The 18,862-nt window shown below is 35.1% G+C and overlaps 1 protein-coding gene, 1 long non-coding RNA gene and 2 pseudogenes across 2 annotated transcripts; 1 reads left to right on the top strand and 3 right to left on the bottom strand.

Annotated features, from left to right (window-relative positions):
* Positions 1 to 734: 734 nt before the first annotated feature.
* On the top strand, positions 735 to 1,420 carry LOC142626754 (uncharacterized). Its single transcript, XR_012842640.1, has 2 exons — positions 735 to 780; positions 905 to 1,420. It is a non-coding gene; the product is annotated as an uncharacterized LOC142626754 (long non-coding RNA).
* Positions 1,421 to 2,538: 1,118 nt separating this feature from the next.
* LOC142627946 (pentatricopeptide repeat-containing protein At1g08070, chloroplastic-like) lies at positions 2,539 to 5,651 on the bottom strand (annotated as a pseudogene).
* Positions 5,652 to 6,368: 717 nt separating this feature from the next.
* LOC142627945 (pentatricopeptide repeat-containing protein At5g66520-like) lies at positions 6,369 to 8,788 on the bottom strand (annotated as a pseudogene).
* A 3,014-nt stretch (positions 8,789 to 11,802) lies between these two features.
* LOC142627944 (uncharacterized) lies at positions 11,803 to 13,326 on the bottom strand. The gene is made up of 3 exons (XM_075801846.1): positions 13,224 to 13,326; positions 12,394 to 12,617; positions 11,803 to 12,205 (listed from the first exon to the last, which is right to left on the bottom strand). Exons 1-3 carry the CDS (start codon positions 13,324 to 13,326, stop codon positions 11,903 to 11,905), a joined length of 630 nt encoding a protein of 209 aa, XP_075657961.1. The 3' UTR covers positions 11,803 to 11,902.
* Between the last annotated feature and the right edge of the window lie 5,536 nt (positions 13,327 to 18,862).

Raw genomic sequence — 18,862 nt, 5'->3', positions numbered from 1 at the left:
TTATTTGATACAGGCGTGCCTGTCAAAAAAAGAAACAGGCGTTGGAAGGATTTTTTTTTTTTTCCTGTTTAGTAGAAAGTTAAAAGGAGATTTTTGTGGTAGTTTTTTGTGTTTTTATATGACTATCAGTGGGGTGTTTTTTTTATTATTTAAATTAATAAAGTATTTTAATAAAAAAATAATAATAATGTGTTAGTGAGAGAGTGTTCCTATTTTGTAGGCAATATTTTAGTGCAAATTAGACATGTATTTTTATCAAATTATCATTTAGTTTTATCTCTACTTAAAGTTAGAGAAATAAGAGTATATTGGAACAAAAAAAAATCCGGTCCAAACAGGAAAAACCCCTTTATCGATAATTTTGTCATCCTTCAATCATTATTGGAACATGAATGGCACAGGCACGCACACATAGTAACGGTAAACTGAATGATACATATACCACTTACTTGTTGAACCCTATAATGGCAACATAATCAGACTACAATTTTAATATCACCATGTAATTCTCACACCCTTACTGAAAAATCTACATTGATCATTAACACATTTTCATAGTTACTACTTTGGGTGCCCACTTTTGAGCACACTTGCACAGGTCTTCCCAATAAGAACAATAAATTGTGTTTGCTCCACTAAACTTATCAACTCTTAGTGCCTGCATTCAAAATCTTACCTTCCACTAATCATGATTAAGCAAAGACAATTTTTCTATAAATTCCTGTCATTGAGCTCAACATTCATCATCTGCATCTAATAGAAACAGAAAAAGAAGATAAGGTGCGCCAAGATGTTCAACATTGTTTGGTTCATTTGAGTTGTAATAGCATTGTTGAATTATATTATGATCTTGGTTTGGTAGTGTTAACTGCTCATAAAATTCTGTTATTGGTTTTAAGTGCAGGTTAATCATGAAGACAGTACTTTTAGTTGTAGTTGCCTGTGGATTGCTCCTGCTTTGTCTCGAAGTTGACGCCAAAAGGATTCTCTTAGAAGAGGTGACCAATGGTGCAACTGATGTAAAGCCAAATAATCAACCTGAGGAGTCAAGCTCAATGGGCAATCCAATATCAGGGTCAGTGCCAACAGTTGATGCCAATAATGAGAACACGGCCAGCAACTCTTCGGACAAAGATAACAAAAGTGAGGATGATAAGAATGAAAGTTATGGAAGTTATGGTAATCCATCAGGATCATCAGCTGAGAGCCACCATACTTATAACACTGAATGCCCGCCTAATCGCAAAAGTTGTTAATGAGCTTTTTATGAACAAGATGATGAGAATTAATATGTAAGATATGGTAAAAAATAAATGCGGTGTGGAAAAATTTCACACTAGGTTTGTATCACGTCTTTGATGTGTTTAGTTTAATAGTTTACAAGTAAAGAATATCATATGTGACTTGTAACTTCTATCAATAGTTTGTCATGGTTGTATGGCCTCCTGGCCCAATACCTGTGACATAACCATGGCTAATATGGTTTGGTGTGATATAGTGTGTAAGGATGATGACTAAAAGTAATGTTTAGATCATCTGGAAGGTTAAATAACTTGAAAGGCCATGTATACAGATTTTGTTATCAATAGCTCGAAATGCTCAGCGACACTCAAGGTGCATTAAAGCTTTGTTTTCTGACTGTAGTAACACCCATCTCCCAAGAAAAATTATAGTTATTGGGATGAAATAGAAAATCTCAAGACTTTTGAGCAGCAAAATTTTCCCTACTAATCAAGTTTTGAATTATTTTAGTCTTAAGATGGAAGCCTACAGAAAAGGAATGCTTTAATATTATGAAAGATCGTCAGATAACACTACCTTGGAATGTGTAGAATACCCTATGACTTGAAAAGGAATAAGACTAGGTACAGAGAATAATTTACTTCTGTCAAAGTTTATGTGCAACCTTGACTCTTTTTTAACTTGTTTGGATGTTCCTAATGAAAAAAAGAAAAGGAAGAATAAGAAAACGGAAGGCATTTCACTCATCATGTAGAACCTCATCATTTCAGTTTCAATAAAGCCTCAAATTCTGTTGTTTTACTCATGGGAGTCCAAGAGCTTCATGGTAGTCATTTTACTCATAATGTAGAGGCCATTACTTGCCTACAACAATCATACGTACGTAAGGTCTAACAAGTATAATTTTTTGTTTTAATAAAACATAATTCCAAAGTGCTGCAGTACCAGCCTCAGTTCCCCTACTCAGAAGCAATCTAGGGAACTAATAGCCTAATCCAAAATATGATTACACAATTTAACTACCAAAAAAAAAAAAAAAAATTTACTTTATTCAATTTTCTTCCTAGCAAAAACTTGCTATATATCCATGCATACATTGCAATCATAAACATTTTAGCGTATGTATAAATTAAAACCAGGCAATCTAAGTATTAATATTTAAATATTAAAAAACTCCACTTCAATTAATTGCCTTTATGTCCCAAAATGTATTGAGTTGGCCCTAATCTGAATCAAGCTTTCAATGCCTAACATATGTTGTTTCTACTTACTCTCCACTTTGACACTCAACTTTTCTTACCAATAATCCTTGCATGAACATCTTTCATTTTTTTAAAAGATGATAGTGTACACAGTCCCTCACAATTATCTCTCTTTTGTAAACTTTTGAAATGAACTCTGTGACTGAATAGCATTCCTGACAAACCTTCAAATCATTCACAATATGGATGGTTGTTCCCAGTGTTGTGTTAAGTAGTCCAAAAGCAATTACAAGCCTCTCACCATGGTGTTGAAGTACAGTTTCCTTCTCCTATTCAATGTCAATCAAGACTTGGGAGGTTTTTATAACCTTCCATATGAAGCCTCTCAAAGTTCCTTTCCAGCATCAAGTAGATTTGCTTATTTTGTGGATGTGAACCATCACCCATTTCCAGCCTTGGAATAGATATTTGACAATGGTGCATAATGTCCATCACTTTCTTGTTCCAATTCAAGCAGTAGCTTCCCACTCCTTTACCCAATTCAAAATTTCCATGCATTTTACAGGAATGCAAGAGTGCTCATAAACAGCTGCATTGGATTCCATAGGCATTGAATTTGTAAGCTCCTCTGCCTCTGCCAAGAGCCCTGCCCTTCCTAGGAGATCTACTACACATCCATAATGCTCCATCTCAGTCTCAATACCAAAACTTCTAGACCTTCATCAATCATTCCTGAAGTAGCACAAGCATTTAAAACACCCACAAAAGTTATTAGGCTTCAACTTTTCCCTCTGCATCTTAGAGGATAACTCAATTGCATCCTTAGCTCGGCCATCCACATCTAGAGCTCCTATCATGGCATTTTAAGTAAAGACTTCTTTCTCCTCCATCTTCTCAAAAACCTTCCATGCCATGTCAAGATTCCCGCATTAGACATACATATCCACCAAGCCAGGTCCTAGAGCTGCATCCAAGAGCATGGAATTCCATGCAACATAAGCATGAATCCACCTTCATTGATAAAGTTCCCCCACATGGGCACAGCCAGTTAGCACACTTGACAAGTCAAATTTTCTTGTCCTAATTTTCTCTCTTAGCATTTTATTAAAAACTTCCAAGGCTTCCTTTTATATAACCATCTATAATAGCAGTCCAAGATATGCCATCCCTTTTGTCTGTTTCATGGAACAATTTTCCAGCCACTTCAATCATATCACATTTAGCAAAAGATCATTGCATAACAAGAGCCAACATTCTTATCTGGCATATGCTCAAATAATTATTTAGCAGCTTCCAACTCTCCAAATTTCAAGTAAACATCAACCATCTCATTCCAACAAACAACACCCGATTCTCCACCCTCATCAGGCATTCGTCTAGCCTCCCTAATACGTCCAAAAGATGCGTACATTTGAATTCCAGCACTATTTATTTGTCCATCTCCACTAATCCATGTTTCACCACATGTGCATTACTGCATTGTCCACTTGGTGACCACTCTATTTTTTTTCTCTCTTCTCTCTCCCTCTCTCTCTCTCTCTCTCTCTCTTTCCTGTTTTAGTTTTATATTTTAATTTATTCTGCATTTTGGGTAGGTGAGCTGCTCAAGGGGCCTAATGGTCAGGGTAACATAAGCCAAGACTAATTTTGGATTAAAGGTGAAATATATATGGACCAAATAGCCCAAACATCCCAAATCTTAAGTTAAGTTCGTTTTTCATTTTTGTACCTTTTAGGTGAAGGACCAAGTTGTTTAATGACATTAAAATTCTGTCTTCCTTTAATCACTATTTGGCCATGAATAGCACAGGCATACATATACCACTTACTTGTTGAACCGTATAATGGCCACCTAATCAGACTTCAATATTAATAACACCATGTAATCCTCACACCATTACTGAAATATCTCCATGGATGCTTTATACATTTTCCTAGTTACTGCTTTGGTCACCCACTTTCGAGCACGCATGCACGGATCTTCCCAATAAGGGTAAGAAATTGTGTTTGCTCCACTAACATTTTCAACTCTTAGTGCCAGCATTCAAAATCTTACCTTCCTACTAATAATGATTAAGCAAGGAAATTTCTTCTATAAAGTCTTTTCCTTAAGTTCAACATTCATCATCTGCATCTAATAGAAGAAAGAAGATAAGGTGCTCCAAGGTCTTCAACATTGTTTTGTTCATTTGAGTTGTAATTGCATTGTTAAAATATATTTTAATCTTGGTTTGGTAACTTTAACTGCTCATAAAATTCACTTATTGATTTTAAGTGCAGGTTAATTATGAAGACAATACTTGTAGTTCTATTTTCCTGTGGATTACTCTTGATTTGTATTCAAGGTGACCCCAAAAGGTTTCTCTTAGAAGAGTTGACCAATGGTGCAACTGACTTAAAGCCAACCAATCAACCTGAGTGAGAAGTCAAGCACAAAGGGCAATCCACTATTAGGTTCAGTGCCAACAGTTGATGCCAATAATAAGAACAAGGATAGCAACATTTCCAACAAAGATAACAACAGTGAGGATGATAAGAATGAGAGCTATGGAAGTCATGGTAATCCTTCAGGATCATCAACTGAGAGACACTATAATTATATAACTGCATGCCAGCCTTATCGAGAAAATTGTTAAGCTTTCCATGAAGAAGTTGGTGTGAATTAATATGTCAACTATCTTTAAAAAATGAATATAGTGTGGAAAAAATTTCACACTAGGTTTGATCACATCTTTGATGTGTTTAGTGAATAAGTAAAGAATTTCCTATGTGATTTGAAACCTTCTATCAATGGTTTGTCATGGTTGTATGGCCTCCTGGCCCAGTAACTTTTTGTTAATCACAATCTATGATGCACGGACGCGGCGCCAGAGGTGCCGCACCCGCGTCCGACGCGGCGACGCGAGAGGGACGCCGCTGCTCGCGCGTCGGGCCGCATCTGCCACGTGTTTTCTTTTTCTTTTCAGCTGACTCGCGCCGACGTGGCTTGAATCGCGCTGACTCGGCTTCGATTTGCACCGATTCGGGCCGAATCGGCCATAATTGGCCAAAATGGGGAAGTATCGGCTGTATCGAGTCGTATCGGCCGGTGACCGAAACGGCCGAAACAGGCTCGAAACGGCTGAAACAGGCCGAAATCAGCCTTGAATCATGCCGGAACAGCCGAAATCGGCTTTGAATGAGACCCAAAAACTCTAAATCTGTCATTTCTCAATTTTATTTTGAATATTTGTTGCTTCTTTTGTGTTTTCTACTTTTCTTTTTGGTTTTGTGTTTTGTTTTGTGTTTCTTGCTTTCTTCTTTCTTTGTTTTGTGAATCAAGGCATAGTAATATGTTTTTTAAGAATATTTTAATAGTAAAAATATATAGAAAAAAATATAAATAAAAATATTTTAAATAATTTTTTAATTGCCGAGTCCCGCTGCACCCGCACCTACCTTTTTCAAAAATTGCCGAGTCCTGCACTTGCACCCGCACCCGTACCCGCACCAGCACCCTTGCATGAACATCTTCCATTTTTGAAATGAAGAGAGTGCACAAATTCCCTCATAATTATCTCTCAGTTGTAAACTTTGAAATGAACTTCGTGACTGTATGGCAGTCCTCACACACCCTCAAATTATTCACAATACGGATGGTTGTTCCTGGTGTTGTGCTGAGTAGTCTGAAACCAATTGCAACCTTCTCACTATGAGATTGAAGTGCAGCTCCTTATCGTCTTCAATGTCAATCAAAACTTGGGAGTTGTTTTGTGAACAACCTTCCGTATGTTGTCTCTCAAAGATCCTTTTAGCATCAAGCAGATTGCTTATTTTGTGTATGTGATATGAGAACCATCACCTGTGCCATCCAGCTTTATCATGCTACTCCCAGGAATAGTCTTTATCCCTCTCTCCTTCAACAATTTTTTAATTTTCACAACATCATCCCATCTCCCAGCCTTTGTTCATAGAATCCAAAAATGCTAGACCTTCATCAACCATTCCTGAAATAGAACAAGCATTTAAAACACGCACAAAAGTTATTCCATCAGGCTTCAAATTTTCCCTTTGCATCTTGGAGAATAACTCAATTGCATCTTTGGCTTGGACATGCATAGCAAGCCCACCTATCATGGCATTCCAAGTAAAGACTTCTTTCAGTTTCATCTTCCAAAAACCTTCCATGCCATATTAAGACGCCCACATTTGGCGGACAGATCCACCAAAGCAGTCCCTAGAACTGCATGCAAGTGCATGAAATCCCTTTCAACATAGGCATGAATTCACCTTCCTTAATCAAGTGCCCCCACATGGGCACAGGCAGTTGGAACACTTGATAAGACAAAGTTTCTTGGCCTAATTTTTTCTCTTTGCTTTTTATTATAGACTTCTAAGGCCTCCATGAAATACCCTCCTTTTATAGAACCATTTATAATAGCAGTCCAAGATATTTCATCCCTTTTTTCCTTTTCAACGAACAATTTCCTATCCACTTCAATCATATCACATTTAGCTAAACCATTGATCATTGCATTCCAAGAGCCAATATTCTTATCTGGCATATGCTCAAATAATTCTTTAGCAGCTTTCACATCTCCACATTTCAAGTATTCCAACAAATAACATCTGAGTCTCCACCCTGATCAAGCATTCATCTCACCTCCCTAACACATCCAAAAGATGCGTACATTTGAATTCCAGCACTTTTTATGTATCCATCTTCACTAAGGTCATGGTTCAACAAATTTGAATAAAATTTCAAGCACTCTTGAATGGCACATGCAATGGTGGAAGCCTTGAACAGAGTAGGATATGTAAACTTATTAGGCCTAGAATTTGCCCATACTGCTCTATGATAAAATGAAATAGCCTCAATTAGTTCATTGTTCCCTAGACATCCTTTGATCAAAATATTCCATACAAAACATTGGGATTCAGGACATAATCAAAGACCTTCAAAGCAAAGCCAAAGTTGTTGAAATGAGAATTTGCAGGGCATTTTATTAAGGTGTCAGCTATATGATGGTCTTGAATGTGGCCACTCTTTAGTATAATGCAATGATCTAGCTTTAGATGGTGCAAAGAAGTGCAGCACTTTGTGTTTAACAAGTCTAGGATTGTTTTCTGGGAGAGTTTGGAGGATGGTGTGCTTTTGTGGTTGTCATTGTTGTGTTCATCTTTCCTTTGCTATTGAGTATTGGCTAAGACACAAGATATAGATGTCAGGCGACATCCATTTGTATTGTTGGCAAGCATTTAGTCCACATATGATTGGGTGCTTCCATGACCATGTGGCAAGTGTTAAAGGATTTTTGAATCCATCCTTCTACATAATTCCAAATTTTATAACTTAGGACATGAAACATACATGAGATAAACATTAATGGGTTTTACTATTTTCACATAATGTTTGAGATAGTTTTCTGTCAGTTTATGTTTAGACACCTCAATGGAGAAAACTGTTTAAGAAAATACTGTTTAATCACCTTGCACATTAAAATTGAAGAAAAAATGAACTGATCCAACATCCCTCAATACTTTGTGACAACTTGGCTGGATAGAAATGATGTATAACAGACATCAAAGACTTTCCTTGAAGTCAGAGTCCATCAGAAGTCAAACGTGCAAGAAGTTTAGAAAGTAGAAAAGAACTAATAGAAATTATTTGAGCCAAAATACAGAATCACGTGAAATTTGGTGACTTAAAGGAAATCGTCATGAGGATCAAAACTCATTGCCTTATGGTCACAACCTATGCTGCTTGTTGGTTAAATTCTTTCATTTTGGCCTTTAATTAGTCACTTCTACTATTTTTATTTTTTATTTTTATTATAAATTTCAATTTAAAATTCAAAATAAGGTCCCTTGTGTTTTGGGACATTTCCTAGAGCCTGTAGAATTTGAATTTGTACTTTTCTCAATTTTGGATTTTTAGGTGATAACCATTCCTCTTAGGTGAAGGAGCAAGTTGTTTACAATTTAACAAAAGCCAGATAAATTCTAGGATGATTAATTAGATTCATGACATTATAATTCTAGGATGATTAATTAGATTCATGACATTATAATTCTATCCTTCAATTACTATTGGACCATGAATAGCACAGGCACATACATAGTGATGATAAACTGTATGCTACATATACCACTTGTGGAACCCTATAAATGCAACATAATCAGACTACAACAGTAATAACACCATGTAATTCTCACGCCATCACTGAAAATCTCCACTGATTATTTACCCATTTTCATAGTTAGTACTTTGGCTGCCAACTTTTGAGCACATGTGCACAGTTCTTCCCAATAAGGGCATGAAATTGTGTTTGCTCCACTAAATTTTCAACAATTACTGCCTGCATTCAAAATTTTAATTTCCTACTAATCATGATTAAGCAAAGATATTTCTTCTATAAATTCTTGTCCTTGAGTTCAATATTCATCATCTACATCTAATAGAAACTGAGAAAGAAGATAAGGTGCTCCAAGATGTTCGACATTGTTTGGTTCATTTGATTTGTAATTGCATTGTTAAATTATATGTTAATCTTGGTTTGGTTGCTTAAACTTCTCATAAAATTCACTTATTGGTTTTTAAGTGCAGGTTAATCATGAAGACAGTACTTGTGGTTCTGGGTGCTTGTGGATTACTCTTGCTTTGTATCCAAGGTGATGCCAAAAGGTTTCTCTTAGAAGAGGTGACCAATGGTGCAACTGATGTAAAGCCAAATAATCAACCTGAGAAGTCAAGCACAAAGGGAAATCCAATATTAGGTTCAGTGCCAACAGTTGATGCCAATAATAAGAATAAGGAAAGCAACACTTCCGACGAAGATAACGACAGTGAGGATGATAAGAATGAGAGTTATAAAAGTTATGGTAATCCTTCAGGATCATCAACTGAGAGACACCATCTTTATATAACCGAATGCCTGCCTACAAAACCAGATTGTGAGAAGAAGGTGTGAATTAATATGTATACTATGGTATAAAATAGAGATAGTGTGGCAAAATATGTCACAATAGGTTTAAATCACATCTTTGATGTTTTCTTCTGTGCAGTTTAGCAAATAAGTAAAGCATCCCATATGTGATTTGTAACTTCTATCAATAGTTTATCATGGTTGTATAGCCTCCTGGCCCAGTACCTACGTGTAAATCACTGTAATTAAATAAAATCATCACTTGTATGGTTTGGTGTGATATAGTATGTAGGGATGATGAATATAGGTAATATTTCGATCATTCTGTTTGGAGGGTAACATAACTTGAAAGGCCATGTATACAGATTTTGTCATCAGTAGCTGGAAGTGCTCAGAGAGACTCAAGGTGCATTGAAACTGTCTTTTCTGATTAAAGATAAGTCAATCTCTATGATAAATTAAAGTGGGTGGAAATCAATAGAAAATCTCTGACTTTTAAGTAGCAAAATTTCCCCAGCTAATCAAGTTTTGAATTCTTTTAGTCTTAGTTAAGATGGAAGCCTACAGAAAAGGAATGCTTAAATATGATAGATCTTCTGATGGCACTACCATGGAATGTGTAGAATACTCTCTGAAATGAAAAGGAATAAGACCAGGTAAAAAGAATAATTTATTGCTAAGTTTATATGCAACCTTGACTCTTTTTTTAAACTTGTTTAGATATTCCTAACGAAAATAGTCCAGAAGGCTATAATCATTTCTGTTTCAATATAACTTCCCAATTTCTGTTCTTGAACTCATGGGATTCCAAGAGTTGATTCCATGCCTAAACAAGTAAAATTGTCCAGGTTGCCTCAATAAAACATAATTCCAATGTAAATAATTAATAGCCAAAGCCAAAATCTGAATATACAAGCCCCCCTCCCCCCCGCCCCCCCAAAAAAAACCCTACTTTATTCAATTTTCTTCCAGGCACTAACTTGCTACACAATTCACACTGTGTAGTGACCTCCTTCTTCTCCATATATTCATGCTTAGATTGCCTAGATAAGCTTGTTCGTGTGTGTATAAATTAATAGCAGGCAGGCTCAAGTAGTTTGTCAGAATTAGAAATTTTTTCTAAAAGAAGGGTTCTCTTGTTGACCTGTCCAGGCCATCAATGATGTACATATCTATTCCGGGAGTCTAGTTTTCATGTTTTAGAAGTTGGTGTCTTCTCAATCATTATTAACATGCCACCAAGTATGGCAGGAACTTAAAACTATAAAGTCAATTTTTAGTTGGGGTCTTCTCTATCAACATGTGATCAAATTGGGCAGGAATTTAGATTTCAAAAAAATCTTCTTTTTTTCAATCTTGAAGTATACCATCTCCATTTGAAATCATTGTTTCTGTTCTGTTCGTTGGAGGTTTGGATCAAATTTTCCATTGCTAACCTTAACCCCTGCTGTTTCTGCTTCCTCTCCAGATTGACACCCCCAACTTTCTTAAGGAGACCTTACCAATAATCCTTGCATGAACGTCTTCCATTTTTGAAATTATGATGGTGCACACAGTCCCTCACAATTCTCTCTCAGTTGTAAACTTTAGAAATGAGCTTTACGACTGGCATTCCTCACACATCCTCAAGTAATCACAACATGGATGGCTGTTTCCGGTGTTGTGTTAAGTAGTCCAAAAGCAATTGTAAGCTTCTCACTATGGTGTTGAGTGAAGTTTCCTTCTCTTCAATGTCAATCAAAACTTGGGATAAACATACTATTTTCACATTATGTTTGTGATAGTTTTCTGTCACACAGTTTATGTTCAGACAATTCAGTGGACAAAGCTGTTTAAGAAAAGATATTTTTTTAATCACCTTACACCAATTAAAATTGGAGAAAAAAAAAATCAACAACACTGCATTTAGATACTTTATGACAATTTTGCTAGACAGAAATTCATCAAGTTTGGATAGGTAGAGAAGAAAGGTGTCAAAAGCTTTGAAATAGATATAGGCCATAGCCCCCAAAAGCTGTAAACAGGATCCAGAAAGAAGGTGATAAACATTTCAGCTATTCATTTCATAAACTGAATCATGCCAACAAGACAAATTGAGAAAATATTGCTCCAGCCTGAAACATAATGGCAGAAGGGCTAAATTAAGTGCATGATTTTTCCAAGACTACCACTGCGTCTTTGCCAGCATGATTTCAGCTTAGGAAAGTGAACATGTTTAGCATTTCTGTTCAAGAATTTCTCCAAGGAAACCAAAAGATTAAAAAAATATTGTGGTAGGTCAACTAAAACACCTTTGACTGATACAAAATTGATACAAGTGGAGGGTCTGTAATGTACTTCCACCCTTTTAGCTGCTGCCTAAACAAAAAAGAGATAATGATAGCAGCTCATATGGCCGATGGCAAACATGTACACATGTACAAAAGCTTCAAGAGAAAAAAACTGCCATATGCAAAAGACAGGGTACAACAGTACAAACAGTAAAAGTATCCATCTTCCAATTTATATAGGGAACCTTCCCCCATCACAAAAGCAACTCCACATACTGAAGCTCTAGAGCAAATTGGATCCTTCAGCTGGTACGTTGAGAGACCCAAAGCAGTCAATCTGAAGAATAGGGTCATTCATCATTGTAATGGCCAAGTTGACAGTTGATTCATCAGGCACAAGGAAGTTCTCCACCTCAGTTTCCAAAGTTACATGGTAGTCACCATCCAGGCAAGTCTCATGAGTCTTTGTGTTTTGCAGGTTCTGGCAATCGTTAAAGGTAGCCATTTCTTTCATTTTTTCCCTTTCTTTGAAGGCAGCCATTTCTTTCACTCTTTCCCTTTCTTTCATACTTTCCTTGATATATGGCTGCAAGAATATGGGAAAGATAGTGAGAGTAGGGGACGCACACAGACATGATACTAACACTTGTAAGTCATATAAATTAACAAAACATATAACATTCAGCTGCACTTCTACAGCTGTGTAATCCTCTAAACAAACTAAAGTTCATGAAGGCCTACAGGTATATATTCTAGCTTGAGGTGTAGTCATACCTGTCGCTCCCTCTCGGAGAGGCTTCTCCATGCAACAAGTGCCATTTCTCGGACATTTTGGCGCTCCAAACTCTCCCCATGAACAGTCCTTAGTCGAGTACATTCCTCCTTCATGAAGATGTGATATGCAGTCCTTTGCCCCCGTTGAGCACCTGGACGTTTCTTTGTCTCTTTGTTTTTGGATGGCGTCTGTGGGGACAGTTTTGGCTCTGCAGTTCTAGGACCTGCTAAAATGTGCAAACATAATTAAACTATCCATATCACTTCATATAAGAATTCTACAGTGTCCAGTGACCTTGGGATAGCTACAAATTTGCTTCTCTGCACACTCTTTGAAAAGAAATTAGCTCCTATGAGCCAAGTCCAACCATTAATAGCCCATATTTTAACACAGTTTCAATTACATTACTTTCAACTAGTTGAGTTTTAGGTAGGAACATTTAAGAACAATATGAAAACATTGGGCCACGTTCCATTTACCAAGTTGAACTTTGTATTCATGGGATGAATTTAGGTTTTACCTATTGACTAAGGAGGAAAAAATTTCAGGGTCAGCCAAGAACTTTATTACAATGCTTCAGTTCTTTATATCTTAAGTAAAAATAACAATTTCCACAATCACCAATTAAAGGGGTAAACCATAACCGAAGAATGTGAAGGGTTTTTTTCCAGCTGTTCACTATATGAAGAATTTTCTCCAATTTCTGAGCCTTAAATGATTTCCCAGTAAAACTGTGCATGATTCATCTAAGAAATTACTTGGTAATTGAAGATTTAATGGTGTTTAAGGTCAAGAAAATTATTCTACCAAGTCGACTACAATGACGGACCTGGCAACAATGGAAAAGCATTGTCCTTGCACATCTTCTTCATCACTACATTATCTTCAATAGTTGTAAAATCAAATAAATTTTCCCCACTCTTCCGCTTCATTCCTGAGCAATCTGCATCATGACCAAGAAATTATCATTCTAAAGAGGTCGGCCCTCTACAACATTGTCCCAATAATTTACTTTCAGGTGGTAGAAAGAAACAACTCTGAGCAATAACCAAATTATTTATGTAATTCTTAATACCTCTTTATTTATATACAACTATACACGAAATTAAATAGAGAGACCCCCAACCCCAAGGAGGTAAAATAGAAAACATAACCAAAAATGTCAAAAATATTTTAGATTGTCCATTTCCTTGGAAGTTTGTCTGTCAGAAGCAAATTCAGTTCAGCATAATTTGGCAGAACCTATTAGATCAGCTTTTGTACCTGAAGCTTTAGCTGCTTTTGCTGGTTCCCTATAGAAGTAAGTTAGCTCAAACTTGTACAGAAAAAGTGCATAAAGTATTTGAAGTTGAGTATGAAACTTCATATTGTTGCCTTCCAATTTAAGAGCAAACGCAACTTCGCCCCATCTCCTATCTTTAGTAACCTGCAAACACAATCATATAATCCTAAATTCATGACAATGGTTTGTTTGTGGCACAAGAGAGTTCGATTTAGGAATGGAATACTGTAGTTTTCATAGTACAAGAGCATATGCAATTTAAAAATAATGGTTTTCTTCCATTTTTTTTCTTTGGTTGACTAATTTGTCATTGTCCAAACCGTGCCTTGTAAATTCATTCTTAACATAATTACATGGTCTTCAAAGGTGGAGCCAAGGTGTGGCAACGGGGGGGAATTTGTCCCCCTGAACTGAAATCATGGCTCCGCCTTTGATGGTCTTGAACAAGTTCATACTGTTGTAAATATGTGAAGATTGGATTAAGAAAAACCAAAAATTTACACTGTAACTTTTTCTTGCATTCAAGGAAGTACTCAATTTGTTAGAATTATGTTTCTACTCCTAAAAAAAAGTAGCAAGAGTTTCTACCTTCTGCAGGATGAAAAACACAAACATAGAAGTTAATATCTGATAAAAGCATCATTTTCAATGGATTAGAAAACCTAATAATCACTGCATTAGTACTTCAAGAAACTACTTCTGAAAAGAGTTTATGTAGATAGCATAATCATAATGCTTCAAGAAATAGATAATGTGGTACAATTTGACAAATAAAAGAAACTTACCAGATGAAATCCTCCCCTAACAGTCACTTCTTTGTAAAAGAGATGCAAGTCCAACATTGTTTCTCTTGCATTAAAGCTGCCAATATTACACATCCAAAAAAAAAGGGAAGTAGATGAGAATGATGTAAAAATTTTAATATTTCAATGAGAATGATGTAAAAATTTTTCTAAAATTGTTTATTAACAATTGTCCTATACAATTGTTAATAAATATTTACCCATTAACATAACCCTCAAATATTTACCCAAGTAAGATTTTCCAGAGTCGGTTTGGATTCCCAAATGAATTAAAAATATTAATATGTATAACAAATATTTAATCCAAACTATTTATTAATTAAGGGGGAAAAAAGACCACTTTATTATTATTATTATTATTTGAGAATGCATGAGAACCACAATGGCAGTGTTGAAATTAACAACATAAAAAAGGTCAAAACTGACAAAACATATCCACGTCACTGAGTCTAAGCATGCATTAAAAGTACAAACTCTGTGCTTTCTCTCTCATCCACAAACAAATGAAAAGTAAAAAAAGAAAAAAAAAGCCCACTCAACTTTTCTTCTTCCACTCTTTCTCAGCAACCAAACATAGTACAAACAAAATATTCCCAAAAAAGGAAAAAGAAAGAACAGCCATAAACTTTTCTCTTCGCAACATTATCTCAGCCACCAAATCGAAAAAAGAACTAATTTTGGAAACAAATGTGGCAAAAGTTCAAAACAAAGAGAAAAAAGTCAACAGAAAAAGATAGCCACCTTTCTTCCATTTTTCCCACTGTTTCTTAACAACCAAACACTATTCAAACCAAAAAAAAAAGATTTTTTTGTTACTGAAATGAAATCCCTAAGATATTCCTTAGTAAACCATTTGATTTAGTTTATTTTAGAAAGTTACTACTAAAAAAAATACATTTTTAACTGCTTTTTTTTATTTTTCATAAAAACTGTGTCAAAAACTTTTTTATTACGTAGGCCAAACAAAATAAATAAATAAATAAATAAAACCCTACACTCTCCACTTTCTATTCACAAAATTTTCTCATCCACCAAACAAGAAGACAAGCTCATTTGCCCAAAAAAAAAAAAAAATTTAAAAAAAAATTAAAAATTAAGATACAAGCTCAAAACAAAGATAACTAAAAAGTCAACACAGCAGAGAACCAAGAGGGTCTTGAACTTTGTTAATATTATAATACAAGCTAGCAAGAAATTAAACTCACACTAGGTTCAGCCCCCAAGACTCATACAGCTGACTGAGTCTGTTGTAGAAACTCTCTGCAGAGTCAAGCTGCAGCAGCTGCATGGGGTACTGTTTCTGTTTTCCTTTGCCATGATTAACACTATCATCAGACCATTGTGACCCGTTGATCTTGCCCTTTGCTGAGACCCTCTTCTTGTTTTCACTTTGCATGTTGTTCAGCCTTTCAATATCAACAATGCTATGCAGCTTCTTCTTCTTCACCATTCCTTAAGTGAAATTCTTAAGACTTTCAGTGCATATATAGTAATAGTATTATATATAGGGAAATACACAGAGAGAGAATATGTGTGTGTACGTGTGGTTTTCATGTACAATATGACATGGGGTTCTGGTCCCACGTGGATGAGAGCTGGGCCGTTGATAGTGTTACATCTAAAAGCTGCTTTCACCTTCTTGATGCATGTGATAGTTAGACACATGTTGGTTTTGTCCATCAAGATGAACATAATTTTTTTTTTTTTTAAGGATTAGACAATAAATTAACTCTCTTGCAAATTACTAGTACTATATTAGATAGAGTCTTTTGGCTAAAAATTGTAAAAAAACGGAGTTTATTATTGTTTTAGGTACTGTTCAAAGTTATTTGGGAAAATGAGAAAATAGACTGAATTTCGGCAACGGTATTGCCGAAATTGCAAGAAAAAGTAGAACGTGTCAGGGGAGAGAGAAAATTGAATTTCGGTAATGAGATTACCGAAATTCTTGTCCTGCCCTGCCTGCCCGTGAAGTGCCCAAAATGCTGAAATGAAAAACCAATTATGGCAATGGCATTGCCGAAAATGGGAGAAGAAAAAAGAAAAAGAATTGTGGCAACCAAGTTGCCGAAAATGGAGGGAAAAAAAAATGCTACGTCCACAACATTTTTCACAACAAATTACAGGTGGTTAGTTGTTATTGGTTTAAATTTGAACCTAACACTAAGATAACTTTTTTGCCCTAATAATAACAATAAGTAACAACTTGTCATTTATGATTTGTTATAAAATATTGTGAAAATGTTGTGGACGTATTATTTCTAAAAAAAATCATGGAACCGAAATAGAAGGAAAAGAAAAAAAAAAAAAAAAAAGTGGCAATGGCATTGCCGAAATAGAGGGGAAAAAAAAAAAATTTCCCTCTATTTTGGCAATGCCATTGCCACTTTTTTTTTCTTTTTTCTTTTTCCTTTTCCTTCTATTTCGGCTCCACGATTTTTTTTAGAAATGATACGTCCACAACATTTTCACAATATTTTTACAACAAATCATAAATGACAAGTTGTTATATATTGTTATTATTGGGGCAAAAAAGTTATCTTAGTGTTAGGTTCAAATTTGAACTAATAACAACTAACCAACTATAATTTGTTGTGAAAAATGTTGTGGACGTAGCATCTTTTTTTTTTTTCCCCTACATTTTCGGCAACTTGGTTGCCACAATTTTTTTTTTCCTCCCATTTTCGGCAATGCCATTGCCATAATTGGTTTTCCATTTCAGCATTTTGGACACTTCACGGGCAGGCAGGGCAGGACAAGAATTTCGGTAATCTCATTACCGAAATTCAATTTTCTCTCTCCCCTGCCACATTCTACTTTTTCTTGCAATTTCGGCAATACCGTTGCTGAAATTCAGTCTCTCTCCTTATTTTCCCAAATAACTTTGAACAGTACCTATAACAATAATAAACTTCGTTTTTTACAATTTTTAGCCAAAAGACTCATATTAGATACCTAGTGAAAATTTGAATGGCACAAATTAATGAGATACACAATATACATCTCAATTAATATTGGACTTATCTATCTAAGCACATAAATTTAAAAAATAGCCTAAAATGCAAATTGCACCCGTGCTCTAAGTTTGACTGAAATTTATCTTAGTCATAACTTTACTTTCTTAGATATTGAGTCTTCTAAGTTTTAAATTTATTAAATTAAGAATTTTTGTCCAAGTTTATTAAACAAAATGTTGCTAAGTGTGAGTTTGGATACAGTTGAAATCCAACCACATCTGCGTCTGCGTCTTAAATAGTAGGTCCTGTGTATTATTCATGGAACCCACAAGTACAGAATTTGACAAAATCAACTTTAAAACTGGGGTCACGGTACTATTTACACATTTAAAAATTATTTTACTACAATGTTTTCAGTTTTCAGCAATAAGCAGTATCCAAACATACCTTAAGTATATAATTAACTAATGAAAAAAAAAATCTCACACAAAAAATTTATATTAATTTTTTAGATTTTTTTTTATGTGAAAATAAATATTTTTTTAATGATAATTTCTTAACAATATTGATAAAATGCTTAAATTGAATAAATTTGATACTTAAATAACTTAATTAAATGAAAGTAAAGTTAGATAACTAAAATGAATTTAGCGAAACTTAGAGTGTGCAACGCTCAGCCTAAAAAAAATTTGTGCATGGTTTGCATTTTGTAATTTCAGATGAGGCTAAATTACTCACATAAAACTATGATAAATAAACTATTTTAATGAAGAGATGCTATTATTGTAAAATACGTGTGATATATTTAGTACTCCTTGCTCTTAGCTCATATTCATTAGCATTTTCGATGGAGTTGGGTTCAACTATGACTTATTTGGATCCTCTACTCCCACAGGCCCAGAACTAGCAAGTAGAGTGTCACTATAGCCACGCTTAGATGGAAGACATCAACTCAGGTCACCCTCTCTACCCTTTTTTTTTTCTCAGCGAGAAAAGAAAAGTCTTACCTAAGTGAGTACTAAATAAGTCTCATCCTACAAAAAGAATAGTGGTATGGTACTTAAGTGACATCCCCAAAAAAAGAAAAGTGCTATATTTAAGTTTACAAAGACTCTGGAACTAGATAGATTCTCAGCTTTGCTCAATATACAACATTGGTATATTATTATGGGTCATGTTAACAGATGTCAGCCTTTGTCGATAATAAGGGGTTTTTTTTTTAGGAATAATTACTTGTGGACAATAAGGTAACCGGGGATATACTTTCCTTTGTTTAATCCTGTCCGTCTACTCAAGTTAGTGAATTACACTCGCATAGTGGAATTCCCTTTATTAGGATTTTTTTTTATATAAATTAAACTGATAGTTACAATAATTGAATTTAGAAATTATATAAAAAAAGTCTAAAACTGTAGCAATTAAAATC

Source organism: Castanea sativa, chromosome 3 (assembly GCF_040712315.1).
Source record: "Castanea sativa cultivar Marrone di Chiusa Pesio chromosome 3, ASM4071231v1".
NCBI lineage: Eukaryota > Viridiplantae > Streptophyta > Magnoliopsida > Fagales > Fagaceae > Castanea > Castanea sativa.
Note: the sequence above shows the minus strand (reverse complement) of the source record. Positions and strands in the feature narration are given on the sequence as shown.

Coding starts and splice junctions, on each gene's coding strand:
- LOC142627944 (XM_075801846.1), bottom strand. CDS start 13,326: ATGAAGCGGAAGAGTGGGGAAAATTTATTTGATTTTACAACTATTGAA. Junction 12,618..13,223: donor TGCTTTTCCATTGTTGCCAG/GTCCGTCATTGT, acceptor ACATTTTAGCAG/GTCCTAGAACTGCAGAGCCA. Junction 12,206..12,393: donor TCTCCGAGAGGGAGCGACAG/GTATGACTACAC, acceptor ATATTCTTGCAG/CCATATATCAAGGAAAGTAT.